We start from the raw sequence: 19205 nt of genomic DNA, 5'->3' as shown, positions 1-19205 counted from the left end.
ACCCATTATTGGTATTAGGCCATTTAATATTTATATTACAGCAGTACTTGGAGGCCCAGACAAGGTCTCTGTGCGAGGTGCTATACAAACCACAGTCATAGGTCCTGTCCCAAAAAGCTTACAATCCGTGCTAAAATTTCCTGTCCTCCTCAAGACAGTCTGCTTGTGTGCTACTGAAGACACTGTCAGGCAAGGGTAATGGTTAATTAAAATGTGTAGTCTTCAAAATCCCTGAAGCTGGACAGGCCTCTCCAAGGAGTAACTACTTATTTTGTTTTTCTAGATTATTGGCAAGAGAGCCTTTAAAACCCTGATAATTGTATGAGATCTGAAATCTCTAATTCAAAACAGTCTGTGTTCATCTCTTCCCCCCCTCCCCAATCTGTGTATGAACAAAAATAAAACCAGTTCACTCTTGTGCTGCAGTTCATGTCTGCTAATACCTGAAGTGGCTGGATATTAGGCTCCCCAAGCAGGCCATGTAACTAAAATCTAGAGCAGCGCAGGACTTTTTTGCCTAGGGAAAATGTCAATTTGTTGAAAAGGAAACTTTTAATGGAAATATCAGTTTTGACAAAATCTTTGGGAAGAGGGAGCAAGAGACATCCCCTGCCAGAACTTCCCACAGCCTGATGGTTAGGGCGCTCACCTGGGATATAGGAGACCCTGCTTCAAACCAGGCAGAGTCGGGGCTTGAACCCATCTCCCCCACATACCAGGCAAGTGCCCTCACCACTGGGATACTGGCTATTCCAGGGTGTGGGTGTGGGTCTCTCTCTCTCTCTCTCTCTCTCTCTCTCTCTCACACACACACACACACACACACACACACACACACACACACACACACACACACACACACACACACACACACATTGTTTTCATGAAAAATTTCAAATGATCTAGATTTTTGTTCCAATGCACAATGAAAACGTTGAAACCTCAGAATTTTTTGTGATACGGAATTCTTGTTTTCCGGCTAACCTTACTGAACTCTCAACAACCCCTTTACTAGCACTGTTGATACATGCAAGTTGTAGTCTCGAAAGTGGAAAGATGGCTTAGCACTAATTCTCCTCAACTAATCATGGAGTCCAAATGAATCTAGCCATGAAGGTCTGAATTTATCTATCCACAGTGTTCTGTCTGCCTGTCCAGTTTAATAGAATGTGCATGGAGAAAGCTAATTGCTGAGAGAAATTGCTGCTTGTTCGCATGATTGATCAAGAGTGTAGCAAGTTCATTTCAGGCAGTCTCAGACAGATTCTTCTTCAGACTGTGCCTTTAGGGGAAGAAGATTATAACACATTATCCTTACCTAAAAGTTCTTTTATTTTGTGTATCCTTCAGAACCCTTGTGTTCTCTGAAAGAGTTATATTAAACTACTTAATCAGTCTTTATGTGAGATGCATTCACTAGTTTTGTAGACAATCAACTAAATTAGTATCATGTTTCAATAATTGTATCTTCTCCTCTGATCATACGCCAATTCAGACTTTTATTATTTGTATTACAGTAGCACCTAAGGGCCCCAGTTGAGATTGGGAGCCCATTGTTTGTGCCCTGCAGAGTTTACAGTCTAAACAGACAAAGCAGACAAAAGGCGGGAGGGGAAATGGGCACAGGGGGGTGAAGTGACTTGGCCAAGGTCACACAGAAGTCCAGTGCCAAAGCTGGGAATAGAACCCAGGTCTTCTGGGTCTCAGTCCGTTGTCCGTTGTCCTATCTCCTGATCAAAAATGTACATACATAAGGTAGACATTCATCTTTCTTTGCATTTAATGAAAGTGGTTGGTTTGGGGGAATAACATCATGCAAGGGAAGTGAACAACAGGTGTTTTCTTTTCCTTTCATTGCAGTGACACTTCTTTGAGATGGATCTTATTCTGAAAGGGTGTGGGGAGGTCATTTTAGCATATTATTTTGTTTCCCCTTTTAGAGGTGAGGCACTGAGTCAGAGCTATAAATCCAGATCCCTGTCGTATATTATAATAGGAATGAAATACAGGCACTGAGATGTAACCAGGAGATGATTAGGAAAGGGTGTCTCAATATTGCAAACATAAGTTTGCTTTGAATTGGGTAAACTAGTAGCTTTTGGAAATAGACATTTTCAGCATTAGTACCTGGTTTGCTTTTTATTACCTAAAACTAAATGGTTAAACAGGGACTATAAGAAGTTAAGTTCGAAAATTTGCAACTGCATCTTTTATTTGGACAGCACCGTAAATGTGCCTGGCATAACACACACAAGGCAAAATACATGATCCCTGCCCTCTAGAGCTGACAAACATGTTGAGGCACTAATAATTATATCGAGGCTTCACCATTGCTGCTACATTTTCCTTCCCTTACTGTTTAAGCACTTAATTCAACTGCCAACTAGTCACTGCAGAGAGTATGAGGAGTCATGTCAAAGGTCAGATATTTGAGACCATTTTCCCACAGCAGCCCTGTGCGAGTGATCCTTTACCGTGTTAAAAAAAAAAAAAAATAGAAGGGATTAAAAAGGATTAGCAAGAATATTACCCTCCAGAGTGCAGGCCCAAGGCACTAAGAGAAGAACCCAGCCAGGCAGTAAATGTGCTTTATTTGGCCAGAGCACAACCTCTGCTACATTCCTTCAAGAATCTGAATGGGAAAAGTTAAGTCTCCAAACTGGATTAGTAAATAATCTCATAGTTTGTGGCATCTGCTGAAATAAATCGGTGAGTTGACTGCATTCTTATACTTTGGGAGGGAGTTAAAGGAATTACCAGCTACACTGATCAAAGATGAGGATTAACTTTGGCCATTATTGAGTGGGACACTATATACTACGAAAGGACAACTCATAAGCATATACTAGAAAATTGGAACATTCATTTTAAACTTGTAAAATTATTTAACATTTCTTAAAAACAAAGTTGAGAATTAAAACAAATTGGCTTATCTTCCTCTGCTGCATTTTAAAAAATAAAAATAAACTGAACATCCTGTAAGGTTTTAGAAAAATGTAAAATGTTTGTTTAGAAATTCTGCAATTTTCATAGTGCATATGCTCAGTTTTATGCTCGCTGCCTCCCGTTCTGAGCATCTGAAATTGGGAGTTCACTGCCTGGAAACAAGTCAGCGTGTTCTGCCTGTGTATCGGCGCACCATCACTTCTGCCTTCTCCCATCACCTTGTAACCGCAGCTGTAGTTGTGCCAGCACAACATAGCTGTGAATTAAGGATGGGATTTTCAAAAAAGTGCTCAGCATTGGTTTAACAGCTCCCATTGAAGTCAGTGGAATCAGAGTTAGATCCGTGCTTGGTGCTTCTGATAATACTGTTCTAAACTTTACAATCAAGACCTGATAGCCTGGCAGTTAGCATCAGTTTCTAATTTGTACCTGACACTTGGGAACTAACAGATATTAAACCCTTTAGATTGAAAGTTTTCAGAGGCGAAGGTATCAAGGTGCAAATGAACCTAGACTTGCAGCAAGCACTTCAGTGTCATATCATTAGCATTGCTTCACATGGAGCTCTTAACAGAGTTAAAGGATGACTTCTGGGATACCGGTGCATGAAACACTTGCACTTAATCAGTCCACTTTCCTTTGGCCTTCATGGAGCACGACCTGATGCAACATAAAATCTGTGTATATGTGTGTGCGTTTCCCCGGATAAATTACCTTGTGTGTTATGATCCAGGAACTACACTCCAGCCATAGAAGTGTTTTATATCTCCTCACTGAAGTAAAATGCAGATCCGTTTTGATAGCATATATACTTTTTAACATTCTGAGTGTAACATTCTGCTGAGTTTAGCAGCCCAAGCTCCCAATTTTTCTGTGTAAATAAGATCTGGCAAGAATTTATCAGGACTGGGCCCTAAATTGCAATACCTCCTTAATGAATGAAAGACCTCCATATGCTATGCTCTGGTCATTTTGAAAAAATCAGGGAAATCCTTTGGCAGTAACAAGGATTTGGGCCTGGCCCCATAACTAAGCATGCTTTCTCTTTCCATTTTCTACTTCTAGTACTTACTAGAAATGAAAAGCTTAATTCTACCTCCAGAGCATATTCTGAAACGAGGGGACAGTGAGGCAGTAGCATATGCTTTCTTCCATCTTCAGCATTGGAAGCGGATAGAAGGGGCCCTTAACCTGCTGCACTGTACATGGGAGGGCAGTAAGTATCTTTTTTTTCCAGTGCAGCTAGCTAATCTCTCTACCTTTTTATTCAAATCATTCATAATAGGCCTACTCTAACCAGTGTCTGAACTTCCTTAAGGCAGCCTTGTTCAGTTCAGTTTCAAAGGGAACTCAGTGCTGTTGTTTGGCTTTTTGCTGGAGATGCTTAATTGATGCCACATTACAGGAAGGCAAAGGGATTTACCCAGGGGGATGTACACAACTACTATCAATAGATACAACTATTTGTATTCATCAGCAGGGCGCCAACGATAGCGGTTCACTGCCATATACAGAACTAACACTTTTTGTGGCCTCCACCAACTTGTTTCCTCCCCCCACAAAAGCTCCCCAGTGTGTCTGTGTCACTGGGCAATGGGAGCCAGTGCCACCAAGCAGCCAGGGTATAAAAAGCCCCACTGAGGCTGCAGACACCCTTACCTAGAGAGGGACCTAGGGCTGAGAACAGCCAGCCCCTGACCTGGGATGGGGTTGGGGGGGGAGTAGGTCCTGAACAGTCACCTAGGAAGAGGTCTGTGTTTGCTTAGCAGCTAGCCAGCAACAGCTCCCGTGCTTCTGCTGGTTGAATCAAGAAGCCAGGAGTGACCCTGGCAGGTCAGGATGAGGAGCAGCAGCAGCCCCAACAAGAGCAGAGCAGAAGAGACCAATCCACCCCAGATCAAGACCCAGTTGGATTTGTTAATTGTTTGTTTTTCTTTCACTGTTTGATTAAAATGTGTTTATCTTAATATCTGTTAAGTCTCTGTTTGGAGCTAGACCGTACCGGAGACTGAAGTATCCTCTTTCTTCTCCCCAGAACTGGGGTACAGCACAAGCAGCAGCAGTGCAACTTGGCACACACACACACACACACACCTGCCATCATGCCTTAACATGCAGTTGGCCACCTTGTGGGCATTGTCAGCAGGGAGAAATGGAATGTTGCTTGGAGACTGAGCTTCCTTCTTACTCCTGGAGGGGCTTGCTCCACGATGGAAACACCTTTCTAGGGGGATACAAGGGGCATGCGCTGCTGCTTATACTGGAACAGATCTGTAGAATAATAGGGCTCTTCCGTCTCTAATGTTGCTGTCAATCTTCTCTCTCATCTGTATTTGTGCAGCACCCAGCACAAGGGGGCCCCAGTCCTAATAGTAGAATTTATACTTTGGTAGGACCCCATCCAGACTGGGGCCTTTGAGTGCCAGCATGGTATGAATTCTTACTAGAGATACGACACCTTTCTCCAAATTCACTTCTAAAAGAAAATACAAAATACGAGATGCAGCTATTTCCAGTCTATTTCTAAATTTGCTTTCTTCGTGACTGAGATGTTCTTTGTGGTGGAATTTAGGGGGTTTGCTTTGTACATAGGTCTAGCATAAGTCTGACTGACTGTCTTGTCCTCAGCATTTAGAATGATCCCGTATCCGTTAGAGAAGGGCCATCTTTTCTATCCCTATCCTAGTTGCACAGAGACAGCAGACAGAGAGCTATTGCCAAGTAAGTGGTTATTTTGTTTCTAATTAATAAGTAGAATAAAATATATGTAATAAAATTCCAGTGTGTACTGTACTGTATTGCTATGTATTTACTCTCTTGTGTCCTTAGCTCATGAACTGCTTGTGACATGGATTCTGCTGTTTGTCTGGTGTATTTGGCCAGATGGAATGCACTGTGCAAATGCAACAGCAGTATAGGTTGTAACTTTGCATCCCAAAGGATCCCAAGGCACTTCACAAATGCATGTGTGTGTGTGGGGGGGGGGGCGGGGGAGGGTATAGAAATATATAATATTACATACTTTCCCACTGAAATGCAGCCACCATTTGGATGAAATAAACTGTGTAACTGAATAGCGGCACAGCCCAACAGTTCAGTGGGGAGAGTGAGAAACGCCATACCAATTGCAACAGCAAGGGGAATTTAAGCAGATGGACTATAATAACGCTTGGCATCCATACCAAATTCCAGTTTAGTGTACACCTAGACTGAGTGCCATGGGATCTTTAATGACCACTGGCTATCAGAAATTAAGTTTTCAATCTCACTTGGATGGAGTCCCCACCAACGGCAAAGCGCACCTCTCTGCTGTCGCCTTAGATCAGGACCAAATGCTAGCAGAGGGTGCCACCAAGAGGTACTGAGTTGCCAGTGAGTGTTACCCTATGTCATGAGGATTTTGTAATAACATCGTGTCTGGCGGAAAGAGGCTTCCATACCTGGTGCTTCCACATTCTGTTTCTCAACTTGGAGGGCAAGAAAACTTGCAGAACCTTTATATTTATATTTATCATCCTTGGTTAACCTGTAGTTTGAGAGAACACTTTATTGTTCCATAATTTGATTTGATTGATTGTACATTCCATGGAATATTTATGATCATACATTGCTGTACATTAGCAATGAGACCTAAGATTTGACACTGAAGAATGAGTCTTCTCCCCTACTTCATTATCCAGGTATTAGCCCACATATATTCTGTCTGTAAAGCAACCTGAAAATAAACCACTAGGACCCTCACTCACTCTGTCGCTCATTCACTTAGATGATAATGGGGCTCTTGTTTCATCTTACCTGCTGGTGGGATTCTAAATGTGGGCTTCAACAACTCTGGAAATCTCAGCTTCTTCATGGAATTGCAGGGGCTACTGCTAAAGTGTCAGAGGGATACAGCTGCAGAAGAGCAAACTTACACATGTGTGTTTCTGTTACAAAAAGTGAAAAGTTAAATTTAAAATGTGTAATTGAAGTCTGCCCCCAGACTGCTTTAAATTATTCATGTCTCACTTATGCAGGATATTGCACCAGGAATTCCTTGGTTAGTGACTAACCCTAAGCTGTAGGCTTTCCAGCATAATTAAACACCAGCACATGCATGTATTTCAACACAATCATTCACGCATTCCTGCTACGTTTTAAATATAAGGCTATTCATAAAATAAAGCCATCTTAACATTTTTTATTGTGCAGCTTTCTCAAGAAGTCTTGGAATTTTAAAAAAATCATTTCTTTTAATATATTTGAAAATAGAAAGTAAACCAAATTGAGGCTTAAATTGATAAACTTCAAATAGAAAGCTAATTGTTCGAATTGGTAAGGATGCACAAAGAGAGAGCTCTAACCATGCAGAAATCTATTTAGCTCTCTGTACATACTTTGGGCCTGATCCTGCATTCCTTGTGTAGTGGCAGTTCTGGGAGCATAAGGAATTCTTGTATATTTTTATTTGTTGCTCTCCCCAATTTTTCCTGGCTTTCCTACTCTTGTGTTCAGGTTGCTTGCTAGTTTTCTACTATTTGTTCCTCTCTCTAGTTCCTGTTTAAAAAGCACCCCCCTCCAACCCATATATGTCCTTAATATATGGTTTCAGACCATTCTGTGAGCTGACCATGTCCCAGTTCAGTTTTTATGAGGGTGGCTGATGGAAGATGGAGTGTATTGCATGTCAAGCTTCATCATGGGCAGGCCACTGCTTTGTTTGCCCAGTAGAAGAACAGTATGGGTATCCTACTAGTCTGCTGAGTAGCAGGGATGACTAGATGTCAAGGAGGTGAAATGAGAGAGAATCTTGAGGGGAGCACCCTTAAGCATGTTTGATTAGGACTTATTTTCTTTTCCTTTGGCGTCTGGCCTCACAGAAAGCCTTAGCATTCCACACCATTGTACTTCAGAATCTCAGCTTTCATTCAACAATTTTTTTTCTAGCCTTCATGGGTTACAAAGGAAAGGTTGCATCGCACATCGGGTCACGTTTGCAGTTATCACTTCCTGAATTTGAAGGCAACCTGAAACTTGGTGACATCTTGATTTAACTCTGTCATCTTTAAATTTCCTTCTGCAGCCTACTGAAAGCTGAAAACGCGCACAACCCAAAAGTGAATAAAAATAAAAAAATAAAAAACACTGGCTATTGCACCGACTATACCTATTTTCCATATTTAATTAAATCAAAAGTTACTTTTTGCTGGGTCTGCTCCAGAAGAATATACAGGACTTTTCATACTTAATTGCATGTACAGACCCTGCCTGTTCCTTTTATTTAAAAACATTGCAAAATTGTTGGATAAAAAATCTAGAATTGTCACAGTCCCTAGATGGTGACCACTTTCAATGTCTTGAGCTGTCGAAGCTCCATATTCCACTCCCAAGAGCTGTCTAGTGAAATTATTTTGATTTCTTTGCCCTAAAGTGTAACTAATGGTTGTGTACAAAATTTGTAACCCCATCTTGATGCTGCTTTCTTTGAGATCTGCTTTGTCAATTGCTGTGAAATTTACTGTAGTCTGCCAGCTTGCAGTCTTTGGGAAGTTTTAACAGAATCTGACCATGTATATTATCTGATTGCTTTCAGAGTTATTTTACTTTTTAGACATGGGAATTCTTAAGATAGAAAAACATTACATAAAAAGTAGGGAAAAATAGGATGCTTGCTTTTTAAAACATTGGCATACACTAAAATAACAGAATTTAGCATTTGTAACTGTTACAAATTCCTTGATTATTTAAATTGGGCCAAGTGTTTTCATTGGAACCTTTGTCTTGATGACATCTTGTGAATTTTATGTTACTTTCTTCTCTTCTGTCGCAACAGTTGATTCCAAAAATTAACCCTGCAATGTTCTTAAAAATAAAGGAGGGGAAAAAAGTGGTGGGGGAAGGATAGCTTTAGTGACACCAATAAATAACTAAAGAGCAAAAACACGTAGTATATGAGAAAATATATCAGGACTAAGCCACTTAAATCTGCTTTGAGCAAATGTCAGGGATTTAGTCTTGTGTTGCACTTAAGGTTCGGGTCCATGTATATGTCCTTTGAAACTATAAATCTGAATGTAAAACACTGGCTGCTCTGCAATAATAGTTCTCTTTGACATATTTGCATAATGTAAACTGGTGTGTAATTATGACCTTTTGTAAAACAATCAATGAATATTAAAATGTCAAATAACTTTTCAATATTTCCCTTTCAGCATTTCACGATGTCTCCGTTTACCCACAGAAGGAGCTTCCTTTCTTCATCCACTTCACAGCAGGGTTGTGTTCCTTTTCGGCAATGCTTGCCGTTCTCACACACCAATTCCCTGAACTCATGGTCATTTTTGCTAAAGCTGTAAGTATTGTCTCCAGTCCAGGACTTGCTTAGAGTGTTTGTGAGATATTCAGAAGCTGAGGGCCCTGTCTGTGCAGATGTTTTGAGATGCAGTTAAAATGCCTTGTCATGTGCTTCTGAAGTTCCTTGTCATGCAACTATTAAACTTGATTCTTCACTTGGACTCAGAGTTCCTCATTTTGTAAAGAGTAATATTTTTATATTATAAAGCTGGTTTCTGCATATCAATCGTAGTAGATAATCAGTCCTGATTGCCAACTTAGGAACAACCCAGCCCTCTCTTTCTCCCTTGGCTGGAAAGGCTGTGGAAGAGAATTTGGTTTGCGGATTAGACCTGTGTGTCACAGACATAGCTTCTGATTTTTAGTTTAAATTGAATTATTGGAAGCAAAAGCTTCTGAATTTCGAGTTAAGGGCTCTTCAGTAACTAATAGGTTAAAGCCAAAGCCATGGGAACGTTTAGATTGTAAGCTCTGTGAGGCAAGGACTCTGTTTATAGCTACATCTTGTACCGTGCCGAGCGCATTGTCTGTGTGCTTAACAAATACAATTTTGCACACACCCTCTCAAGCTGTTTAACCTCCTCCTCCTGCCCCATTGCTGCTTGATGCTACTGCTTTTCATTCTGCAAAATGCTGGATAGTGACCATCCAAAGATGCTTCAGTAGTGACATTAAGGGCTGAAAAACATCTGCAAAACACTTTCATTGCATCAGATAAAATTGGAAAGCAAATAAGTGAATCCCCAGAACAGGGCCGGCTTTAGTAAGTGCGGGGCCCGATTCGACTACCCGGCGACGGTCCGGGTCTTCGGCGGCACTTCGGCGGCGGGTCCTTCACTCGCTCCGGGTCTTCGGCGGCACTGAAGGACCCGCCACCGAAATGCCGCCGAAGACCCGGAGCGAGTGAAGGACCCGCCGCCGAACCGCCACTGGGTGAGTAAAAATTAAAAAGGCGCCTAAGTTAGGCACTCTTCTTTAGGGCGCGGGGCCCAATTCGGGGGAATCGGCCTAAAGCCGGCCCTGCCCCAGAAAACCTGCTAATAAAATAGCCCTTTTTTCACATGCATCTCACTTCTCTCTTGTGCCTCTTCCGTCTTCTTTGCCTTTAAAGATCTGGGAAGCCAAACTGCACATGAAAGGTGTTAATTATGTTACTTAGTGTGCTTCTGGAAAGTGCTCAGATACTATGGTGATGAGCATGGTATAAAACCTATCTAGAATAGAGGGAGAGTGGTATAGTTAGGGTGACCAGACAGCAAGTGTGAAAAATCGGGGTGGGAGGTAATAGGAGCCTATATAAGCAAAAGCCCCAAATATCAGGACTGTCCCTATAAAATCGGGACATCTGGTCACCCTAGGTCTAGTGGACAGGGCAGTGGCCTGGGACTCAGGAGACCTGGCTTCTGTTCCAGCTCTTCTACTGATCATCTGGGTGACTGTGGGCAAGTCCCTTTATCTCACTGTGCCTTTGTTTTCCCTGCTGCTGTTTTTGTCAGTTTAGACTGGAAGGTCTTCAGGGTGGGGCTGTGTCTTACTATGTGTTTGTACCATGCTCAGTGTGGAGGCGCCCCAGTTTCAGTTGGGACCTGTAGGCACTACTCTTTTATAAACGAGCAGGCAGTATTAAAGTCGCTCGGTAGTTAGTGGAGCTGGTCTCCCTGGAGCGCCTCTTCATCAATTGCATTGTGTTAAGCCACTGCTACTGTGAGCCTGGGAGGCAGAGTCTACATCCAGCCAGAGCAGCGTTGTCTTCCTGCTCAGAGAGAGTTCTTTCTAAACGTGCAACAGACAGTACAAGGGGATTTTACAGAAATACCCAATGGAGTATTACACTGTGCTATGATTTTCCTGATGGCCATGCAGTCAGTCCCTAGTGGGAGGGCTGGGAAACACCCCATAGCACTGTGCACCTCTTGGCTAATGTGGAAGGGTCACTGCTAGGCTCCATGGGGAGCTGCACGGGGTGGAGTGAAATGGGAGTCCCCTACATAGATAACTTCCATACAGGCTTCTACTAGCCCCCCAGGGAGAAATTAGCCATGAGCTGGGATTTGCATTTGTATGGTGCCCGCAGCAGCCACTTGGATAGTTTGAAAAGAGCCTGTAAGGTATGTATGGTAGACTGGGGGGCGGGGGGGTTGGAGAACAAAACCAATGTTCTCAGAGTCCTTTGAGACCGATGGAAAAGCTTCTTGGGCATGCACAGCGATGAGTCTAAATGCAGCAGTTTCATTTCCATAGTGGGAATGGCAATACAGCAGTTTCTAAGACGTTGGAGTGCAAAAGGCACCTTATACATTCAGAGCTTCTTTTGTTAAACTCTTGTGACTTAAAACACGCACATTGATTTTTCAAATTGTGTTAAGCAAAAACAATCGGAACTTTGCACACTGTTCAGTTAGGACCTTTCATACTAAATTTAAGGCAGAGATTTTTTTAAACAGTTGAGTTGTTAATGCATGAAATTAGGAGGGTTCTAATGGAAATTCTCCTATATAGAGCAGTGCAATTGCTGTCATAAAGCTAATGGTAAGTTGCTGAGCCAGGTATCCCAGTACATTCAAACGTTAGTAAGTCAGCTACTACAATAAATTGACTTCTTCTTTCATGCTAAGCTCTGTTTGTTTTGTTACCTCATTTCCTTCCCTTACCCTATTTGTCTCATCCACTTGTTGCATTTCATCTGACACTTAAATTGTGTAAGCTCTTTGCAACAGGGACTGTTGTCTTTGCTTCTTGATTGCAATACGTGTACTACAGTGGGGCCCTGACCATTGATTGATTGGGTTTCCTAGGTGTTATATAATAGAAATCAATGAAATAAAGCCTATAAATAGGTTCCTATGTAGTTATCTTTCTGTTGATTTAAAAGTTATTTTAACACTTTTTCTGTGAACTTTGTTACTACATGGCCTGAGTGCTAAGATACTGTGATGATACGTGGATAGATGTTAACCAAAGCTATGTAAACTTGGCACTTAGACAGTTGCTGTCTTCTAACATGTTGTTCATATTGCAGTGTAATGCAAAACTTTTGGCTTGCATTGGTGAAAGTGAAGTTCTAAACCCTTCCTCAGGAAGAGGCACTGGTCATGAGTCACCTTGTCCTGCTTTGTAAGGAACTAATTTGTGAAAAATGGTTTTTGAAGTTGGGGTAAAACCAATAGTTAACTTGGACAAAGAAGTGGAGTGATTAAAACATACTGTGGTATTCACTTGTTCTCTTATTGGGGCAGTGGAGCATTTCAGCCCCAGGGAAACTTCCCCACCAAGCACTGCATTGAAGATAGATTTTATTTTCATAAAATTTTACAGTGTGTGAGCTGCAAAAAATAAATTGGAAACTGGAAACTCTGAAAAGTGAGAGTGAAAAGGCAGATTGGAAGCCAGAGCAAAAGAGTCTCAGAATGGGACTGACAAGGACAGAGAGGTGAATTACTTGTTTGCTTCCAAGCCAGCTGTTAATTAACTGCCATTTGCATTTTAGAAACTAAAGCAATTGGATATAAAACATTCTGGTTCCAGTTACTAGGTGGGAAGTTGAATGAACCTTACAATATGGTTAACTCATTCTGTTTCAAGGAAGCACCATGTTCTGCTAGTATGAGCTTCAGGATGGAAGTTGGATGTAGGCTTTGATCCTGATTTACTGTGCTCAGTCCCCTTACTCGTGAAATGGGGATTTTTGCCTATCTTCTGTAAAGTATTGTGAGGCACTTAGAAATGTGCTTACATAGAGATAGAGTATCTTGCATGTCTCAGGGAGAACTGATTCTTCCCACCCACCCCTTTTGTTTCTCTTCATGGTTTCTCTCCCCCTGCCAGCCCCATATAAGGTTGCACATAGTGGTAACCTTCCTTCCGGCTCTCAAAAATAGGTTATGCGCTCTAGAAAAGAGGGAAAGCTACAGTCATACAAGCTGCTTGCCACCCTGCTTATCCCTCAAATAAAAATAATCAGAAAACCAAAACCACATTGCAATGTGCTTGCCCTCATGTCTTTCATGTGGTAGCCTGGAGCACTAACCACAGAGCCACTGAACACACATTCAGTCATTATTCTGGAACTAAAAAAACCTTGAATAACTTGAGAATGAGAGCGTGTCAGGCTTTCTGCTGTTGAGCAGGTCAGGTATTGAGACAGATGGAACAAAAATGCTAACTTATTTTAAAGTGCAAAGTTCTCATGAAATCCTTGTTTTGCTGACATTTCTGCTCGGTGGTGTCCAAGCCACACAGGTCTGAGAGCGGGGCCCCATTTCCACACTGTTCTGTTAATCTTTATGTGGGAAAATGTAGTTGGACATGCCAATGACAAATTTCTCTGCTGCTCGTAATTGGCTGGCTTCATGGCAACCAGGGTCTAACTATTTGCTTGATTAATTCTTTAAGGACTACATTAGCAAAGTTGTATGATTTCCAAAGAGATACAAGGTCAAATGTTATACTAACAAAGACTCGCTTGGGGAAGTTCTCTCGGCCGAGTTTCTTCAACCAAAAAAATGTAATTTGTGTGCGTTACGTTCACTTTGCATACCAGGCAATTTGCATGTCAAGTGGAATGTTGGTGAATGTGGGCAAAAGCACTAGCCTGGTTTGTTCATTGGGCAGTGCTTTAAATTGCACTCATTTTCCATGGGAAAGGATGGTTTTCTAGTCCCTGTTCAATTGAAAAGATGGATGAGAAGTGTGCGTGCCTCTGTGCCTCTCCCAGCAGGATCCCAAGGGATAACCTCCACAGAAAGTACAGAAATGGTTGTACTGACTTGCATTGTCCCTGGATGTGTTCTTTTCCCTGACTGGGTGCAATAATAGTTCTTAAAGTGCCATTCAGAACAGGTGCTTCATATTGACACTCTTTAAAAAAATTAATTCAACTAGTTATCCATATCCAGTATGTAGAAAAACTTTCTTTTGAGGTAGAATGCCTAGTGGTTAGAGCGTAAACTGGGAGTCTGAAAACCTGCCTTCGAATCCTGACTCTGCCACAGCTTTGCTCTTTGACCCTAGGAAAGTCCCTTCAGCACGGTCTCATTTTCCCAATCAGTAAAGTGGGGTTCTGAGACTTTAAGAACGTATGTAATTAATAATAAACTCTTACTGTTTTCTGTGATTTTTCTTGCATCGAAATGTAAAGAAAATGCTAATTTTGATTCACTCCAATGTTCTAGCTCAGTGTTTCTCAAACTGGGGTCGCCGCTTTTGTAGGGAAAGCCCCTGGCGGGCCAGGCCGGTTTGTTTACCTGCCCCATCCGCAGGTCCGGCCGATCGCGGCTCCCACTGGCCGCGGTTCGCTGCTCCAGGCCAATGGGAGCTGCTGGAAGCAGCGCGGGCCGAGGGACGTACTGGCCGCCGCTTCCAGCAGCTCTCATTGGCCTGGAGCAGCGAACCGCGGCCAATGGGAGCCGCGATCGGCTGGACCTGCGGACGGGGCAGGTAAACAAACCTGCCCGGCCTGCCAGGGGCTTTCCCTATACAAGCGGCGACCCTAGTTTGAGAAATACTGCTCTAGCTAGTGATGAGCCAAACAGTAGAATGTCTGCCTATCTAGACACAACTTGGTATCTTCTGGTACCAACTGAATCAGAAATACAGTCAGATTTCCTTAAATTTCAGCGAGGAGGCAGCGCCTCACGTAAATTTGGGAGGTCTGTTAGATGCTAGCAAGAATTCCATATATTTATATGAATTGGAACTCATACCTAGAAAACTGGCACCCAATTGGATCAGTTTAAAAAGAGATGTTGAGGTCTGCTTGAATATGTTTTAATTTTCATACCCTCACTTTTAATCTAATTTAACTTGATTCATACATCCTGAATTTGGAGATGTCCCTTTTGAAAAATGTAGGTTGTGAAGTGGCAGAGAGCTGCTGAGGGAGCTGTAGGGGAAAAGGCTTGGTCTTGCCACATAGTGGTATTTTACTTTTGATAGCAGCAAGGTAGAAATGTGTTTTTTTTTTTTTTTTTGTAGTGAGCAACATAAAACTTGTCAGCTCTACAACAGCCTACTGAAGATACAAAGTATATAACTCAGGGGTCGGCAACCTTTCAGAAGTGATGTGCCGAGTCTTCATTTATTCACTCTTATTTAAGGTTTCGCGTGCCAGTCATACATTTTAACATTTTTAGAAGGTCTCTTTCTATAAGTCTATAATATATAACTAAACTATTGTTGTATGTAAAGTAAATAAGGTTTATAAAATGTTTAAGAAGCTTCATTTAAAATTAAATTAAAACGCAGAGCCCCCCAGACTGGTGGCCAGGACCCGGGAAGTGTGAGTGCCACTGAAAATCAGCTCGCGTGCCGCCTTCAGCACGCGTGCCATAGGTTGCCTACCCCTGATATAACTACTGGTTTTCTGCTATTTAAAAAAACAGGATTATCGCTATAAACTTTATTCATACTCAAGTGGTTAAAATTTCTTTATTCCTAAGCATAAGTGTGTCACTTTACTGTGAATATTACATAAGTCTTATTTTTATACCTTCATAAAGGTCTAAAGGCCTTAAATTTATCCCTTTGAAATGGAAAAATCCTAATTCCAGGTAAATCATAATACTTTTGTGCATTTGTGTTTATTACATAGTTCAGGATTTTTTCTGTAATGGAAATTGAATGGTTTGACCACAGTGAAGTGTGATGCCAAGGATGGGTTTATAGGAAATCCAAGACACACAAGTGTGCGCTTGGTGGGTGGGGTAGAATGGTATTTGTAATACCTGGATTTTTCACCATTAAGCTCTAGGTGAATGTAAACCCTAATCTCATTTCTTATATCGTAATTTATTGAGTAGATTATTTTAATCAAACCATTGTTTTCAGCTGTTTGATTCTGTATTGTTAATTATATGCGTCACAAAAGCCCAAATGTTAATACTTTTTTAAATTGAGTTGAGTAGTCCTGGTTTACATATTTTCACAGTTTAGTGCTTGAATTTAGTGTCTTGCCGACATGCTCATTATCTAACTGATCACCATATTTGGGGCTGGGAAGGAATTTTCCCTGAGGTCAGATTGGCAGAGACACTGGAGGGCTTTCACCTTCCTCTGCAGCATGAGGCATGGGTCACATGCTGGTATGAATGAAAGTAAAATGGTGGATTCTCTGTAACTCGAAGCCTTTACATCGCAATTGAAGACTTCAGTAAGTCAGCCAGAGGCTATGGGCCTATTTCAGAAGCGGGGTTCTGTGACCTGCAGTGTGCAGGAGCTCAGACTAGATGATTATCATGATCCCTTCTGGCTTTAAAGTCTGAGTCTATGATAATTGGGCCTTCAAAAGTATGAATGCACTTGTAGAAGCAAAGTTTCCCAACTCTTTAATGTGTGCAGTCTTACATATACTTAGGCTTGGAATGGGATAAGATTTTTATCGGTAAATATCAGTACACATCGATTTCACCGTACACACACAAACCGACAAAAATATTTCTATCAATAATCAACATTTACAGATAGGCAAGGTAAGAAAAATGCTGCTTGAAAACTTCTTACTTTGATTTAAGGGTATTTATTTGGTACATTTTGACATGATGTTGATAATTTGTTTTTTAATGGTTATAAACCTTTAACGTTTTGAATCTCAATGTCTGCTGTCGTTAAATAATTGTCTGACCGCCCATAATTTCCTGCAACTGTGAAATTGTAAATAGATAAAAACAGTGTTTTAAAATAAACATCAATATTCTCCACTGAAGCGATAAAAAATTGAAATTGAATTCTGCCAAGCCAACACATACTCCAGAGTTCTACAATAGCTGCCATCATCTGTATCAGATAGTGATTTTATTCAAGGTAAATTATTTTGTTTTCAAGGTAAAGCATCTTACCTGGATGTCTGTCATTTTAATTAATCCCACTTTGTAAATCATGTTAACTGTATTCCAGGATATCCTGCTGGAATTTGCCCCTATTAGTTTCTTATACGTGTTTAGCAATATAGCAGTAATGTCCAGAGTCTCCAGACAGAACACAACCCCACTATGCTGAGTATGGCACAAACCCATTGGAAGGCAGCCCTTGCCTTGCAGAGCTTGTAATAAAATAATTGCTCAACAATGTAAGAAAGAAAAAGACTTCCCAAAAACAAAGAAAGGGTCTTTGGGGATTTGTTTTAAATATCTCACCTCGCCAGTCTCTGATGGGATTAGGAAGAAACTTTCTCTGTGGACAGGTTATTCCAGAGCTGCCTACTGGAGGGTTAGTTGCTGCTGTCTCCGAAGCAGCTGGTACTTCCGCTGTTGGAAACAGGACACTGGACCGTTGCTCTGATCCAGTGTGGCATGTCCTATGTTTTTGTGACAATCTGCTTTACTCTATGAACAAATCCCCTACCATTTTCTGAAGGCTCATTAAGTGAAATTGGAGAATTAACTTTTTACCCAGCTGCTGAACTTTTCATATTTATAAACACTTGAGGCTTTTGCTTATCTAAGAGAAAATGTGCATAGTTTGGAGATGTGCAGTTCCCTGCCAATATGTAATGATAATAGTTCTACACTTCATATAAAAAATCCTAACGTTTCCTGTCACAAGCTGTGTGTGCCGATGCCAAGGACAAAGGTTTCTTGCCTTGCTAATCTACATCTTAATTCATGGATTTAATGTGAAGGTGCCGCATTAAAGGGGAAAAAAAGTCTTGGTGGTTTATAGAATATGAACTATATCTGTGAGCACTGTCTATTTGTTAGATTGAATTTATACTATTGAATCAATGGTCTAAGCACTTCTTGCCTGGAAAACTAAGGAAATGTGCCGCATTCCTCCCCCAGCCTCCCTGATCAACATCAGGGGGGTAGAACTTAATGAAGCAGCAGGACGATTCAGAGCAAAGAGAAACTCCATCCTAACTCATCCTGTTGTGCCTAGGTGGTGTGGCTCTTTTGGGGTGCAAGTTCCCCCAGTGTTCTGGCATCCAGATGATAGCAGACTGCACCATCTAAGCACAGTGGGGTGAATTAAATTGAGTTTCAGTTCCTCCTCTGAGTTCTCTTGATTTTTGTAGATTTGTCAGACCCTCCAATATAGGATAATTTTTTTAAAAAGTGATAGTTACTCTTGGATGAGTTTATATACACACATTCTGTACAGTGTTATCACATTCCTTCTTGGGGCTATACTGTGGCTATATGTGTCATACAAGCGAACTTTAAGGTGCAATTAGAGCAAAGGACTGGAGGCCGGGATCTGCTGGGTTTTATCTCCAGCTCTGTCATTGTCCCATCAACTTCAGACAAGTCACTTAACCCCTGCCTCAGTTTGCCCATCTCTAAAGTGGGAATAAGACTTCCTGTGTCACAGAAGTGTTGAGTGTTTAATATTTTGTGACATGCACTGAGATTCTGAGATAAGTGTCTGTAAGTGTAAACCAGTATTAGTATTAAATTTCTACTTCATGGTGGCAGTACAGCAGCAAGGATAATGTAGCCTGGGTTTGATCTGAAGAGATGTGAGATTTCTCCATTTGTACTCCAATGATGCAAGATATCCCACTGCTTTTTTAACTCAAGCACAAATGTTTTCTGTTTTGTTTCTTCTAGTTCTTTGGGATGCTTCTTTCACCCTTCAGTTTCATTATGGAAAAGTTTAAGCGCTTCATGCCATCCAGTCTCTGGCATCAGCTGACCCAAATTTGACAGGAATGTGTTTTGCACAGTAATGAGTCCCGATGTTCTCAGGAACCTTATCACCAGCTCCCGTTGGGCAATGGAGCACTTACCTGGCAGCTAGAGGAGCGAAAGGAAGATAAGCTGCATTACTTAAACTGTTGTCTTCCATCTTGTTAATGGTGCTTAAAGTAACCAAATCCCTTGTTTGGCCTTAGGATCTGTAATCATTTAAGAAAACATTTTTGTTGAACAATAACTTATTTGCTCCCTGAACCAGATGTACAAGTCGAGGCTGCTACTTTCTCTGTACTAAAC

The 19205-nt window shown here is 41.4% G+C and overlaps 1 protein-coding gene across 1 annotated transcript in view; it reads left to right on the top strand.

The window, feature by feature from the left end:
• ST7L (suppression of tumorigenicity 7 like) overlaps nt 1-18945 on the top strand; it is a 41081-nt gene extending 22136 nt beyond the window's left edge. The window contains exons 12-15 of the mRNA XM_065403564.1: nt 4012-4162; nt 5575-5667; nt 9138-9277; nt 18822-18945. Coding sequence (XP_065259636.1) covers nt 4012-4162; nt 5575-5667; nt 9138-9277; nt 18822-18917 — 480 coding nt within the window. The 3' untranslated portion in view covers nt 18918-18945. The remainder of the gene's footprint in view (nt 1-4011; nt 4163-5574; nt 5668-9137; nt 9278-18821) is intronic.
• The last annotated feature ends 260 nt before the right edge of the window (nt 18946-19205 follow it).

Source organism: Emys orbicularis, chromosome 4 (genome assembly GCF_028017835.1).
Source record: "Emys orbicularis isolate rEmyOrb1 chromosome 4, rEmyOrb1.hap1, whole genome shotgun sequence".
Classification (NCBI taxonomy): Eukaryota; Metazoa; Chordata; order Testudines; family Emydidae; genus Emys; species Emys orbicularis.
The sequence above is the reverse complement of the archived record's forward strand: the minus strand, read 5'-3'. Positions and strand labels throughout refer to the sequence as shown.